The 15,307-nt window shown below is 37.0% G+C and overlaps 1 protein-coding gene across 3 annotated transcripts in view; it reads right to left on the bottom strand.

Moving 5' to 3' along the window:
• The window catches only part of SLC9A8 (solute carrier family 9 member A8), a 29,649-nt gene that overhangs the window by 11,522 nt on the left and 2,820 nt on the right, over positions 1-15,307 (bottom strand). For all 3 annotated transcript variants that reach the window (XR_014318604.1, XM_082773169.1, XM_082773168.1), the window contains 8 exons: positions 13,280-13,360; positions 8,271-8,329; positions 6,687-6,770; positions 5,624-5,725; positions 4,846-4,880; positions 3,642-3,785; positions 2,222-2,360; positions 250-355 (listed from right to left, as the gene is read on the bottom strand). Coding sequence is in view for 2 of the 3 variants with exons in the window: in XM_082773169.1 (XP_082629295.1) it covers positions 250-355; positions 2,222-2,360; positions 3,642-3,785; positions 4,846-4,880; positions 5,624-5,725; positions 6,687-6,770; positions 8,271-8,329; positions 13,280-13,360 (750 nt within the window). In the remaining variant the exon portion in view is untranslated. The remainder of the gene's footprint in view (positions 1-249; positions 356-2,221; positions 2,361-3,641; positions 3,786-4,845; positions 4,881-5,623; positions 5,726-6,686; positions 6,771-8,270; positions 8,330-13,279; positions 13,361-15,307) is intronic.

Below are 15,307 nucleotides of genomic sequence, written 5' to 3'. Positions count from 1 at the left end.
CAGAGGTAACTGAGAGAACACTATTTGCACTGGCTAGCTAATGCTTATGAAAACCGTTATTATCTTTTCTATACATTTACAACATTTAGTAGAGAATAAGTGTTCCCGTAAAGTAAGGCAAGGTCAAAAGTAAGAGCACAGGTTAAATGAGAAAACATGTAAAAGAAAAACAGGGGCCTTCTTACACACACAAAAAAACCCTACTCAAATTTATCAGAGAAACTTGCACATACTCATTTTGCTACTCACCTGAGAGTGAGATACCCTCTGCAAGTCCATAAGGAAGGTAAGCAAAGATAATCATCATCCCAAACTCTAGGGAGGGTGTCTTCCTTAAATCAATGTGCTTTAACACGTACACACAAAAAGGTTATGGAAAAGGTAAGGTAAAAAAATCCAAAGAAAAATTTAAATTGTTACCATTCCATTACAAAACAATGATGCTGCTTAATCTTACTCACTACATGCTTACTGGATAGCTAATAAAGTCTACAAATTGTCCCATGACTCAGGTGTAGAAAGATTAATAATTTCTTACAAGGAGTGTTTTTTAAAGAACCTACCACTGGTAGAACCCGGTCAGAATGGACAGACTTAGAGGCAGAAAAGTTCTGCTACTGATGTACCTACACAATAATGACAAAAAATGCTAAATTGTTTTTATCTATCTACAAAGGCCATCTCCCTACACACTCAGTCTTTGAAATTTCTTCTCCAAAACTATTGTAAATAAGCCACAGAAAATTGTTAAATAGTAAAGGCTTTCCTAAAAACAGGGGAGAGTTATGAAACAGCAAAGTAAAAATAAAACAGCCCTCAGTTCTGTTTTAACAAAAATAATGTATTTTTGTCTTAAATATTTAAGATACTTAAAAACTTACTTCACATTTGAAAGTCAAAAGTGTGGGCATTTGTCAAGGGCTGCAAATTCAGCTTTGCATCTCATGTGTGGTTCTGCAGCACAGCTGGTAAATACAAGAAGTAGATTTTGCCTCAGATTTTGTTTCGTTATTTGCCATGATAAGCATGCAAATAAACTTTTCTGGTCAGTCACTAGACTTCTAGTTATTTTAAAATGGATGTGACAGATCTGCAGTAATATTAACACTGAGGAGACATGTTCACTTATTCCTTGAATCATGTCCTTCTCTCAACTCTTAACTTACCATCTCTGGTAAAATTCAGAGGATAAAAGGCCCATGACATGGAAGTTCACATTCCTCCTGAGTCAGGAACCAGCAACAACCTTCAGTCATATTTATCTGCTGGCAAATATTAAGAAATTTCCATTGCTACGCTGAAATTTTGCATGTTTGGGGGAAATCTAACTCTGAGGCACAAATAACTGTAATAGGGCAACTAAGCAGCTTTTCTCTTGGTATCATTTAGGTATCAGTCAAAGAAATGTTAAACATCTGTCTCCCTCTTTTATTGTGATGTATGGAATAATTTAAAAGTTCGTGGAATCAGACTAATGAACCAAAAGAGGAAACATGTCAGTATTTAATCAATCTGTTCCTGTTATTTACAAACAAAATACTTAACAGTATGTCCCAGATGACATGAATAACTGTTGCATGAGCCTAGAACAAAAAAGCTACCTATGGTGAATTCAATGTTAACATTAAAGCAAGCTCTCAGCAAAGGTACCTGACTTAAACAAACATCTTTCCTTATCTCAGCAGAGAAGCTTCTGGGTTGTTTAGCAACCAATGCATGCAAATGGAAAAGGCAAAATATAACTCCACGTAAAAACAAATAGAATAGTATCTGTATTCAGCTGGATGAATACACAGGGGCAGATGAGGTGGTCTGACTCAAAAGGAGCTTTTTTTCTTTTAAATTAACTTTTATATATGTAGAAAATGAGCCATGTATTTGTAAAAACAGATCACTATTGAAATTGAATTAATGCATTTTGAATTTGCAAAATAATTACCATATTTTGTAACACTCCAGTGCACATAATATAAGCTACTATACAGCATTTCAGACATTAATTACATGTATGCTCATAAAAATTTGATGCAGCTTTTTAATATACACCCATGCATACTAATACAAAAAGAAAATAAGCATGAGAAAATCTTCAGCCAACAAAACAATCTCTGTTAAGAAACATCTCCTAAGGAATGCTGGAAAATATGGGAGAGAAAATACTATTAGAGTGCTGAAGTTCACCAATTTCCATCTGTGTATCACCAAAATTTAAAAAGGATATTAATGCAGAAATAAGGCCAGTAAGCGTGCCAAGTGCTGCAGAGCCGAAGAACATCTTAAGAAAGTATCCCAGTGCCTGTAGAAAGGTTTGCCATCCACTTACATCTGACATATTTTCTCTTGTCAAACCTTCTGCAGTGCTGGATAAATAAAAAATAATAATAAAAAAGAAACAGTTATAAATTCTAAGCCTGGATCCAAAAGAGACAGACAGCTTTTGAGAACAACAACAACAAAAGACTTGTATTTCTTTGCTGCTAGTACTTTTAAAAGGCTTTTACTGTGATATATATAACAAGAGGAATGTCAAAAGTTGTTAAATCAAGTCTTAGTGTAATCCCCAAAGGGAAACCTAATTCTGCCAAAAATCTGGAAATCCAGCATTGGTCTTCTGAAGCTTCTCAGAATGGTGTAAATAGGCTATCATAATGCCCAATATTACAAAACAATTTTCAAACTTTGAAAGGAAAACACATTTTGCTGTGGTAAAAACTCTGGGCATGAAAGAGAAAGGTCAGATCACATGATCCTCAGAGAAAAACAAATGAACAAGGACACGTCTCATCAAATATTTAGGTGTGAATGAGAGACAAGAAGGTCACTGGAGAAAAACAAAGACGTTCTTAAGAGGAAACAGAATAAATCTCTTTGAATTTCAGGAATATCTTTCATAGAATTCCATGCAAAAAGGTATGGATTCTAACTAATTTTCTATTTGACTACTCTTAGTCTTCACGGTCTTCCACAAAGGGACTGTGACTATATTAAAAAAGCTATTAGATTACAGGAAAATTACTCTAACTTCTCTATCTTCTTAGCTGATCTACTACTCGTATACGTGCACAGTGATATCTATTGATTTTAGCAATAATATGAAAATATGGCTATATATCTCTATTTTTTACTCTTTTAGCCACACTGAACTATCATGGATAAATGATAAAGATATCGGATGCTCTTGTTCCTTGTGATAGCCCCAAAATAAGTTCCTATTGCATAGATGTTAATGCATCCCCCACAGACTGAAATGTGATTCTGGGTATAAGCCAACAATACAGGAGATACAGCTGCAAAATTGTCAAGATAAATATTTTTGTGCAAGCTTGAAAGGATGCATGTTGGTCTTCTGTTGCCAGGACCTGAAGATGGAAAGACAGATGATAAACTTGCAGACTTACATAACAACCTGGGGTCAATTTGATGAGGCACTGAGGGAGCTGCAAAAAGACAACCATTTAATGTCTCCTGCCTATGCAGTTTATGCTCTGAATTGCTTTTAATAGTGCAAAATTCAGCATTGTACCAGAAATACATGATTTGTTCCAAAAGCAGATTGAAGAATTCCTGTATATCTGAATAACCAATCAACAGAAAAAACTGTGGCTGCTGTTTCCTTACACGTATTGTTCAAATGCACTTACTTGGTCAAAACGATAGAGACTGCATCATTGAGAATGCTTTCTCCAAAAACCAACATGTTAAGTACAGGATCCACATTGAGGGCATTGAAAATGGCAATAGTAGCCACAGGGTCAACCGCAGATATTAAAGAGCCAAATGCAAAACTGGGAGAACACAAAACAAAAAAAAAAGAAACCAGATAAGAAAACCAGATGAAAGAAAAATATATACCTAATCAACTTATATGAAAAACTAGTGACAGTGATGTTATTTCTTACAGTGTTTATAGAGCTAAGCTCTCTTCCCATTAATAAAAACTTGATGTGACCAAAGAGATGGTTTTGTTTTTCAAAGAGAAAAGTTGTTGTCTAGCTGGAAGAGAAGTTTGAGAAGTATGTAGCTCCCAGCTCGCAACAACAGTACTAATGTCTCACTCCAACTAAGTAAGAAAAAACAAACAATTTTACAGATACTGCCAAAACCATGTATCATATATGCATAGTGTTACCTGTTTAGGAGTACTAAAAGGCAACATCTAAATGGAACAGCTAAAAGTTCATTACTTTGGAATCCAAGAATAGACAATACAGAGGCAATGGGACTGCTCAGCTGCATAAAGTCAAACACTGGGACAAATAAGGAAGATTTTTGCTGTTCATGCATGTTTTACTTGTTATGTTTCCTGCTTGCAACTTGACTTATTTATGGATTTTAACAGAAAAGCGCTATATTTTGCCATACAATGAACTAGCAAACAAAATACAAAAATAATGCAGAAATTAACTCTGGGCTTGTGTCCTCCTAAGAACCTGATTAGATTCTTTGCCAAGTTCTTGAAAAATCTACATTACTGATACTGAAAAGCTCATTACATCTTTTAAGACACTGTTTGGATGAAGAAGCTATGCCTTTTTCATACATATTAATCATGTCAACCAATCAAAGTTTACGTATTTTAACTTTAAAGGTTGTTTAAAAAAAAAACACAACAGTGTATTTCCTGGCTGGAAAAATCACTGAGCACAGGATACTATTTGGAAATAAGAGCATTGTAATAGGATTTAGAAGCATTAGATCAATTTCTTGGCGTAATACACAATATTGAATCTAAGCAATCCAAAGAGTAACCAGAAAAGCTTGCCAACTACAATGCCTTTCCCAGATACAGTGTTATCTTGACAAGTGCTCCATTTCACATACGACTCCATTTCCCCAAGAGCTTACCTGTCTGTCATGTTGAGTTTATAAATTACATCAGCCTGAAATAGGCAAAACAGAAAAGAATCACAATCAGTTGTATTTTGCTGCTATTTTTACAATTAAAGCATCAATCAAACCTTAAGCTCATTATCGGGAAAAACAAACAAACAAACAAAAAAAACCAGACCATAATAATATAAGAAGTAATAATAATAAAAAACACAGTAATAATGTTACCCAACCTAACATTACCCTGTTACAATTCTGGTCACCCCAAACCATCAGGAAAGACCAGACAAAACTGGAACTGATACAAGTAAGCAAAGTAACCAAGGCAGTCAAAGGAACAGAAATGTGAGAGGCAAAGACAAAAAGCATCAACCATTTAGCCTAACAGAACAAAGTCTCAGAGAAGACATAACCATCTACATCTATGTATTGGGTTAACTAACCTAAGAGGAAACACCAAAGCAGAGAAGTGAAAGAAAGCTGTCAACTGAAGAACAAGTAAATTTAACACCGGAAATAGGAAGATTGCTCTTCTAGAAGGCAGGTTTTGGAACAACCTTCCAGTGGGAAGATCAAGTAAGCAAAAGAAAACAAAACTCAGCTCAAGTCTTAATTGCTTTTAACATGAAGCATGTAAGGGATTATATTACATTGCCTCTGAGAAAGCATGATAGCAGAGAACCGGACTTTGTGACCCAGGAATTCAGTTTCACTATGTTTGTCTGTTCTTGAAAAACAGGCTTTCAAAGAGCAAGCAGCATAAATGTAAGTGCTTCAAAGTAGTTATTCTTACCTGGCCCAGGAAATAAATTCCTCCACCTACAATGAAAGCTGATATCGCTGTGCCAAATACAGAAAATAGCGTGATGGAGCCTATGTTCTGAAAAAAATTGCCCTGGAACACAGTAACACATTAAGTAAATCAGTGAAAATGGACAGAGGGAAAAGTCATGTTTCAGGTTTGCATCTAAATTAAATTCTGATTCACAGCTGTGTTTGAGAGATAATAAGGCTTCAATAGTTTTATTCCAGGTATCCCAGGACATATATCCACACCATCTGCCTGAGGAGCTTGCTCTCTTGAGGACAACTGCAAAACCCTGTGATATCCAGGATGGGATGTCAGTTTGGAACTATAACAAAAATCGAATCCTCAGATGAGCAATTGAATTTTCAGAATCACTTGGACATACCTGATGGAACTGTAAATGAATCCATCTGTTGTAGAAAGGGCATGTGAAAAAGACTTGTAAACAGCCCAGCTGCTAGTCCATGTCTTAGATTGTAATTTTGAATAGAAAAGTCTTCAGCAATGGCACCACTCACAGTACTTCTATCTCCCATTGCTCTCTCCCTCTTCCGCAGTACAGTTTAAACAGAAAGGCAGCACACGGGGTGGATGAGAACTGCTTCTGCCAGAACTAGCACTGTCAGAAATGTCCATGGAAACACAGCCTCTCAGGCAAACAGTGGAACTGTTTGCAATCTTTTTTGCCCTTCCACTTCTTTACATAAGGAGCGACCCCACCTTTCCCACTTCTGTTCCTACTCCTTCCAATTTTGCCTCCTTCACATCAGCCCTTGTACAGCTCCAATGAGGTAAGAAACCTCTTCAACCAAGGAAAATGACGTCTGTGCTGCACCTACTACCTTGCCAACATTCAGTTAACAATAACAAGCTACATTCCCTGCATTCTGGGTTGAAGGAGCTTATTATTTTTGCATTCTCAGTTGCCTGATGATGAATATGATGGAATTTAGTGCGATTATTCTAGATTTCACTACAATAACTGAAAGCAGAATCTGTTTCAAACAAAACCTCAACATTTAAAAATGAGTGTCTGGCATTGGCTAACCTTATGCAATGAATATCCAGATTCAAATATAATAGGTGGAAGCAAAAGCAGAAAAAACATATTTGGGCGAAACATTTCTTCTTCCTGCAAAACAAAAATGAAGCATAGTTTGAAGGATATCATGATTACTGAAATAACACTGAATCTTCCCAAAGGAAATTATTAAAAAATAATAATGAAAAAATGTATCAAAAGTATCACATTTCATTTAAAAAGCTACATCTGATTGAAAATCTATAACATTTTAATGTGTTTCAACTGAGGAGAAAGAAAGTCTTTCTTTAAGAAAATAACTGCCAAGAAATACTAAGCTTCAAGCTAGGATTAAAATCCACTACTCAGATCAAGATTTTTACTTTAGTAATATAAACCCTGTTTAAAACTGGCAATTCAATTCACTGATCTAATTTGAATAAACTGTTGGATCCTATTAAACAAAATCACAATTTAAATACTACATTAATTATTATTGCAGGAATAACGAAGAGTTCATTGCTTTGATTATGTGGATAAACTGCAGGAGGCAAAATCCTTGCTTCACTGTAGAATTCACCTCTTGGAGACACTTCTGCCAGGATTCTCCCTCCCTGGCAAAGTCTCTGTAGGTCCACACAGAAACACGTAAGATCTCATGGCATCACACATTGATTCAGGTTGGAAGGGACCTCTGGAGGTCTCTGATCCAACCCCCTACTTCAAGCAAGGCCAACTCAGAGCACCTTAGTTTGCCTCAGGCTTTATCCAGCCATGTGTTGAGTATTGCTGTGGATGGAGATTCCCACAACCTCTCTAGTCACACGTGTTTGGTTATTATCTCTGTTAACATTTACTTCCTTGTATAAAGTAAATCACGGAGTTCCAGGACAAGGACATCCTTCTGCACAGCAGCTTTGCTTACATTTTCTGCTGGAAGTAAAGCTCAAATCACATTTCCATTGTCTCAGTGCGAGAAATCCTGCTGCTTCAAGCACACTGGTGTTGGCAGTCTTTCCCTAAGAAGCTCTGGAGTACCAAGAAATGTGCCATGCTGAATGGATTGCTCTGTGAAGTGTTTGTTCTCAACCTCATAATATGTTACAGGTTTAAGTATATGCAAATAAATTAAGTAAATAAGGTAATTTTTAGCACAGCTATTCTGGAGAAGTGCTGCTTTCTTCCTCTGTGAAACCTACATTAACATCCACAGGTAAAACATCTAACTTTACAGTGTATCAACACACTTTTTTTTTTTTTAAGAAAACACCTACAGAATTAACTCCTAAAAGAAGAAAAGGACTAAATCTAGCCAATAACTATGTAAGACAAATAATTGAATTGCTATACTTTTAACTGTAACTGGTCCCACACTGCAAGATGCATAGGAACCTCTTTTGGAGGAAAAATATTGTGAAGAAAATGAATAGCAGGATCATGACTCTGAATATTTGGTTGCATTATTATTTAAAAAAAAAAATAAAATACTTGGCATAGAGTATAAAATACTAAATTTTTGGAAATTACCTCTAAAGAAACCCATATTACTAAGTCTTATTTCAAACATTCAGAGATCGTTCTGTAATTAACAATTAATTGCTTCAAATATACCTTCCAGTTGGCCAGCTTTTGAGCCTCTATGATTTTTATAAAAGCTCCCATAAGGATACCTAGGAGACAAAGAGATAATATTCTTAAAAATTCACAAAACACACCACTGTTTCCATTAACTATTACAGACTCTCAGTCAACGAAGTTTTAAAAGTATAAACAAGGCAAAACATAAAGCAGCAGGTCTTTCATTCCTAAATCACAAATGGGGTCTGATATAAGATAGTTTCTGATATGTCACATAATTACACAGCTTCTGTACACAAAAGGTTGTTGCTTAGGATATCTAAATAGTGAGCACATGTATTGACAGTACTGTGCTCGCTGTTCCTCAAGGTAAGCGGTTTAACTGCTCAGAAAGGCTTTTCATCTAAAATGCATTCAAATTAAATTTGTCCTGTCTTCCTAAAAAATCAGGAAGTTATTAATTAGATAGCTGTGCAATTGCACAAAACAGCCATGTCATTTCAGTGCTATTTGCAGCATTAACACAGCTTAAGTGAAATCAAAGACATCTCCACAGAGGTGAATTTTGTCTCAATGAAATCATAGCACTTACTGGCAATGGAGTAGACAACAAATTCTGATCAGGGTGGAGATACTATCAGAACTATTTCCCAAATGGATTACATGTATTTTAAGTCATGTAGAAATACTAATTTAGGTATAAAAGAACTTTATCAAGGGTGCTGCAAACTCATTGGTTACAGATTATTGTGCTCTTTCCTCCCACATATTTTAAAACAGATAAGTCAGAAGACTCCAAATTAACACGATTTTGTTTGGAGGCTAAGATAATTCTTAGCCTGTCATTACTTGCATTCAAGGAGTTACGAGGAATTTGTCTTTGGTCAGTTTCCAGATGCATACATTTATATATGTATATATATTCTTCTGCATATATCTTTTTATTATTTACAGAATGAAGGCTTAATAATCAAACACTGGGATATAGAAGTGAAATACACTGAATAAAAGGTAAGAAGTGTCTAAGAAATGTTAAGTGTGCTTTCCTGTAACCCATGTGTTTTTCATTCCCTCATACCATAGCTATCAAAAGAGCCTTACAAATAGCATCACATGGATTACTGCTGATGGATGTGTCATATACAGAAAGCCATGAGGCTTAAGCCTTCTTTCATACAAAAATATGTGAAGGCATTGGTTCCAGAAAATAGAAATACTTGTTCCATTAATTGCTTTATATGGAAAGGAAGAACAAAACGTTAATGAAGGAACATTAAAGGTCTGGTGTCCTTTGAAGGAGGCCAGAATACAGATGCAGCCACTCACATGCCAGATAAACACAGATTTCAGTACTAACAGTCAGACCTTCTATTCTGGGATGGAAATGATGTCAGAAGTCAAGGACTGTAACATTTCTGATTTTTGCAGGGTAGCAACACTTTCTTCAGCTGGCACAGACAACACTTGTATCATTCAACAAGTTTATGTAGGGAAAAAAAAACAAACAAGCCAACAACCAGAGCCTATACATCTGAGGGTACAGATTCCAAGAAGTGCACTTTCCAGGAAATTTTCAGTATTTTATGAATTTGCATTGATAAACCTTGCTTAAAACTCTGTTTTGAGGGGATTTAATGGAAATGAGAATCCCTTAAATTACTTCTGCAGAAGTGAAAGGGCTCCAGCACAACTGTGAGAAATGGGACCACTGGGAGAAGGCAAAACCAGTCTGCAGGCTCTGGGCTAGGCATCTGTATCCTGTGAGCTCAAGACACCCAAGTAAATGGCTAGTCCCAATCTCTTTTGGAAGAAGAGCTAATCATAAACCGATCCTAACAACAGTGTCACAAAAAGAGAAGATCCTTTCATGATATCTAAAAGTTAAATGACCGGCAATGTAAGTGTAAGGCAACAGCAGAGGTTAAGGGAAAAGGATGAGATGGAACTACACAACTTAAATCTTCCTATAGTACAGGCTAGTTCTAGCTGCCTGTTGTGGCATTTTACGCTATGTAAAGTCATGGAAGAGGGCTGCACAAAATAATGCATCACCACAATGGCTTAAGAGCAGCAGAATGAAACTTTGATGATGGTTTGTACAACCTGCCCCACGTATCTTTACAAACTACTCCTCTGTTATCACTAGGTAAACGAAAGCAGTCTTCTTTCAGACAGTTCCATCAATTACATCAGCAAGATCAGTTCAGTGTTTTTGTCAAGAGGCTAATTGGAAAGTTAAGTCTGTAAGAGTTAACCTCATTCCTTAGATAACATTACAAAAAGTTTCTTAGTACAAACACCTTCAGGAACAAATCTGAGAGAAAAAAAAATCTGGCAATTATTTTTACCAACAAAATCCAGTACCTTTTAAGGATGAAGATCAAAATCTACCCTTAGAGAACCTGCTCCTGCCCTGTTCACCAGGAGAGTAATATGCACTAGAAATGGTAAAACACAATCTTCTGAGCAGCTTAGACAATGGCAGGAAAAACAGTTGTGAAAACCTTACTTATCTGCTCAGCTGCCACATTTATTAGTCCTCAATAACTGCCCAAGAACATTTGTTTAATTTACAAGTTAAAATAGGACACACCTCACTTCAGGCACTGCTAGCAAAACTGGATACTTGAAACTCAAACTGTGCTCTTGCAGCTGTGTAGATCATTACCAGTAACAGAGGTTCACTGCCCAGCAATTAGCTGCCAATTCCAGTGATTATACAGATGCCATGGCCTGTCAGAAGAGCTCACAGTAGTTTAAATACGACTGAGTCAATAAATTAAATAAATAAGGCTTAAGTGACACCGGACATATGTTAGCCTGGTTGCTATTGGGTATAACATTCTCCTGACTTAGTGGGATTGCATTTGCTGGTATCATCCATTCTGCTTTGGGAGGCAGCCTACAGCTACACAATGGTTTGCACACTGAAAACTGAACTGTGCAAATTTCTTATGCGGCTTCTGTGTGAAAACTCAAATAATGCACTGATGTTCCTTACTGATCTTGAGTAATAGTGACAGCCATAGCAAGAAAACTCAGCAGTTTCATTAACAGGCTTTTGTTGGCAGTGACGGGAGCACAGAACATATCAGCACAGCTAAAACTCCCTGCCCTGCTGCTCAGATGCCAAGAACAGAAAACAGAAAGAGAAGAACGTCTGTGCCTCTGCTGCTCCCTGCAACCCTCAGCAGGAGCAGTGACACAAACTTCCCTAACACTTCAGCGGTGCCCAGTAGTTGGCTTGGGGCAGAATAATGGCAATGATAGCAAAGAAAATCCAAAACTAAGCCAGCAAGAGCAAGCAATATAGTGCTGCACTTTAAATGGGGGAATATGCTTCAATTTAATTAGCTATTTAATAACAATGGTAACTAACTTGATTAGAAACCAAATTAACACTTTTCACCTTTCTGTACAAAACCAAAGGATACTGAAAAGACAGTAAAGTCCTTCTGAAACCTTTCAAGACACTGGAAGATATACCAAACAAAACATCTCACCTGTCACTGGCAATGTGTAAGAAGGAGAGGAAAGAGAAGTGTGTTAATAGGGAATCAAAGCACAGTTTCCATGAGGATGAAGAAGTCAGGATGATCTAGAGCAGCTCTGATCTTTCCATGTAGATAGAAGCCTAATCACACAAGAAGTCTGATGGGTGCTGCTACTATAAAGATGAGGTGTGCATGCAATACCCAGGAAATCCACACTATCACCATGACAGATTTCTTAGAGATCTATCTGTTTTTCAGCTGCACAGAAATGTCAAAATTCAAATATGACCTTGTAAGACAATCTTTCTTTGAATTTCAGCACCTTCTCCTATGCTGGTAATGTGATGTGGCATGCATCAAATAGAGAGAACTAAAAATTCAGGGTGTTACACCTTGGGAAAAATGTGTTTTTCTTCTAAGTAACAGCTTTAAGATTTTCTCAATCTAGCACCAAAAAGATGCCAGAAGATTCCTGTTTTTGAGAAAGTGCAAGGTACTACACAAGCACCAGAAAGCTTATTTCCTACCATTGCGAAATGGTGTGAAAATGCAGTGAAGAGGTACGACAGAAGAAGGTACCAGAAATTACAGCATAGCCCAGGAGAAAGATAAAAATCTACCCATACAGCAAGTATTACATTCCTCCACACTGTGTCAGGATTATCGTTAAGCATCTTTCTCTTTGTGCTGTATTTTTAGAAGGGCTGTCAGTGAAAGTGTCACTCCTAATAGAAGCAAAAATATCACATTGATACTGGTAAACATGTTTCAGAGACAGGTGGAAAACTGTTTCCTGGGGTTAGTTAAACCAGGTTTTTAAACATTGCTACACATTATGTACAGAAAATAATGAATGTATTTGGCCTGATCTCCTTCTCATGTACACATGTATAAATCAGAAGCAACAGCACACAACTAAGTGAAACTATCATAATGTAAAACTGCAGATTTAGGAATACTCCAGATTTGGTACAAATTACGCAAGGACGTGATTATCATGAAGAGTGGCGTTCTTTTACCTCAGGTCACAGGAATAGCTCTTGTCATGGTACTACTGGGAAAGTTAAGTATCTAGCACAGTGATAACTAAGTATCTGAAAGTCCTGGGCAAGTGTTGAAGATACAATTATATCCACACCTGGACTAAATCACATATATAGACATAATCCTACAGATACTGAAACAAACACATGTACCATTTGAAAGGCAAGGCCAGAGTATGGCCACCAGGGAATGATTTGGAGTGCTTTGTCAGTGCTTTATCCCACCTTGCAGAGCCCAGAATGGAGGTTTGTTGCCAAAATACCTAGGTAATGACACCCCTATAGGGCCCATGTGTCGTTTTGCTGATCCACTCTCTGTACCTATGCCTATTTCTTGATTTTTTTCATCAGTTTAATTATTTGAATTAGTTGTTTTTCTTCACTGCATCCACTTTTCCACGTCTTTCTAGTGATGGCTAACACACAAAGGCACAGAATTTCAAGCACAGACTACTGAATCTCTGAATTAACACAAATCTGATATAAAAAAGGCATGGTTACTCACCTAAAGAAACAACAGCTACACTCTCTGGTAAAAAATGCAGTCGGTATTTTATCAGTAAATGCACCAATATGATGCAGATAGCTGTGAAGGAATAAAAAAAAAAAAAAAAAAAAAAAAAAAAGTAGAAAATTTAGAAGTGTTAGCAGGGAATAACATATGCTTTTAAGTAGCATTTCTAAAATGCATGCAGGAAATCTTTTCCTAATGATTTAGTAGAATACCACTGATGAAAATAACCAAATTCTAGGTTCCTAATTCTCAATGAAATACTTAAATTAATCTACAAATGACAGAAAATAACTGAGGCAAGTTTTAGCACTTAAAATTATCTTCTAAAAATACAAATATTGCTACTCTTAGAGGCTGATTCAACTTACAAGAAAGTTTTCTCTGAACAGTAGCTGTGAAAAATGGCAGTCATACAGAACATGCAGTTTTAATATCTTTTTTTTTTTTCTAACATTTCCACATTTTTGAAGTGAAACATGTAAGCACATATACACATAGCCTCAATTAAAATTTCAGAGCTATACTCTTTTGTACCTGACTCTCTTTGAGGAAATGGGCTTTATGTAAATGTATAATCACAGAACCAAAAAAAATTACACTGGAAGGGATCTCTGTGTCATCTAATCCAACCTCCTACTACTCAAAACAGGGATAACTTCATAGTCAAAGAAGTTGTCCATGGCCTTATCCAGTTGAGCTTGGAAATCTTCAAAAGCAAAGATAGCACAACCCCTCCACCCCCTAGTTCCAGTAACAGTCTCATGGCTGCTTCCTTCTTGTTTTGGGAACCTCAGAAGAGTCTATTGCTCATGTTTAGTGGTGCTATGAGGCTGCAGGACTGGTAACTGCTTAAATATCTTGACTCACATCAATCTATCACATCAATCTAGATCATTAAATTCCTACCAATTTTTATTTGGACACTCTACATGTTGAACTGAAATTCTTCTCCCGTTTTAATCTAGCTCAACTAAGAGTCAGACAAAGAAACATCTGGCTTGCATCTCCGCAATACATGCATTTTGCTCTATTCACTACAAAATCTTTCAGCAATGGCCTAGGATATAAACAATTACTGCTCGCATTTTGACAGAAAGCAACTGAAGCTCAAGCAGTCAACAGCATTTCATAGGTGGAATCAAACTGTGGCTTGCCAAACGCAGCAGAGACTGTTTCAAACTGTGCAGTTTACAAACCCAGTGGCAACTGCAATGACCTCGCTTCCGTGAACAGCTCTTGGTGATTCAGTTTAACTGCTCCTCCTAGTTAACAACAACACAACAGCCACGCTGCAGCTGGTTCAGAACACTGCTTTTAATTTACAGTCTGAAAGGTGCAATATGTTCCACCAGGAACTCAGAGCTCTGGCGTGACTTGCTGGCTCACACCACCCATGAACTACTGGGACCTCCATCATGATCTGCATTCACTGTACAGCATCACAAAGTACAAAGCTCATAAATACAACTACCACTCTTTTTTGTCCTCCTCTCCTGTGCTAGGGAATTGGAATCACTTGGATCATTCTCGCCCTTGTTATCTTATACGCCCTGCTCGTATACAAGTGTGACATTTTATTTATGTGCATGTGAACGGATGGAAGGATGGGCTTACAGACTGAGCAAGGCCTCAAGAAATACACCATATTTGCTCACTTACTGGCATGCAAATTGTTCGTGGCCATAACTGCGGGTTCTGAGTGACAAGCAGGGACAGCTCCATGCAGGAAGACTGGCAGGACTAATTTCCCTACATTTACTCCACTTCTACTCCACCAATCTTCACAATATTGACCCATCAGTTTTCAAACACCGGTGTTTACAGCATAATACTTTGACGCAGACTGAAACAGCTTACTTTAAATACTGTACTAAGAACTGCAGCAGTTCAGGAACTAACAACTCAGACATTTGACTGCCAGCTGCCAAACTGCTGAAGCAATAACCTCATCACGTACCCCAAGCAGTTTTTGTACACTTGTCCATCAGTACTACTGAGTTTTGACCAATTTCCTATCCA

Source organism: Aythya marila (assembly GCF_965140915.1).
Source record: "Aythya marila genome assembly, chromosome: 16".
Lineage (NCBI taxonomy): Eukaryota > Metazoa > Chordata > Aves > Anseriformes > Anatidae > Aythya > Aythya marila.
This window is presented reverse-complemented; position numbering and strand designations above follow the sequence as displayed.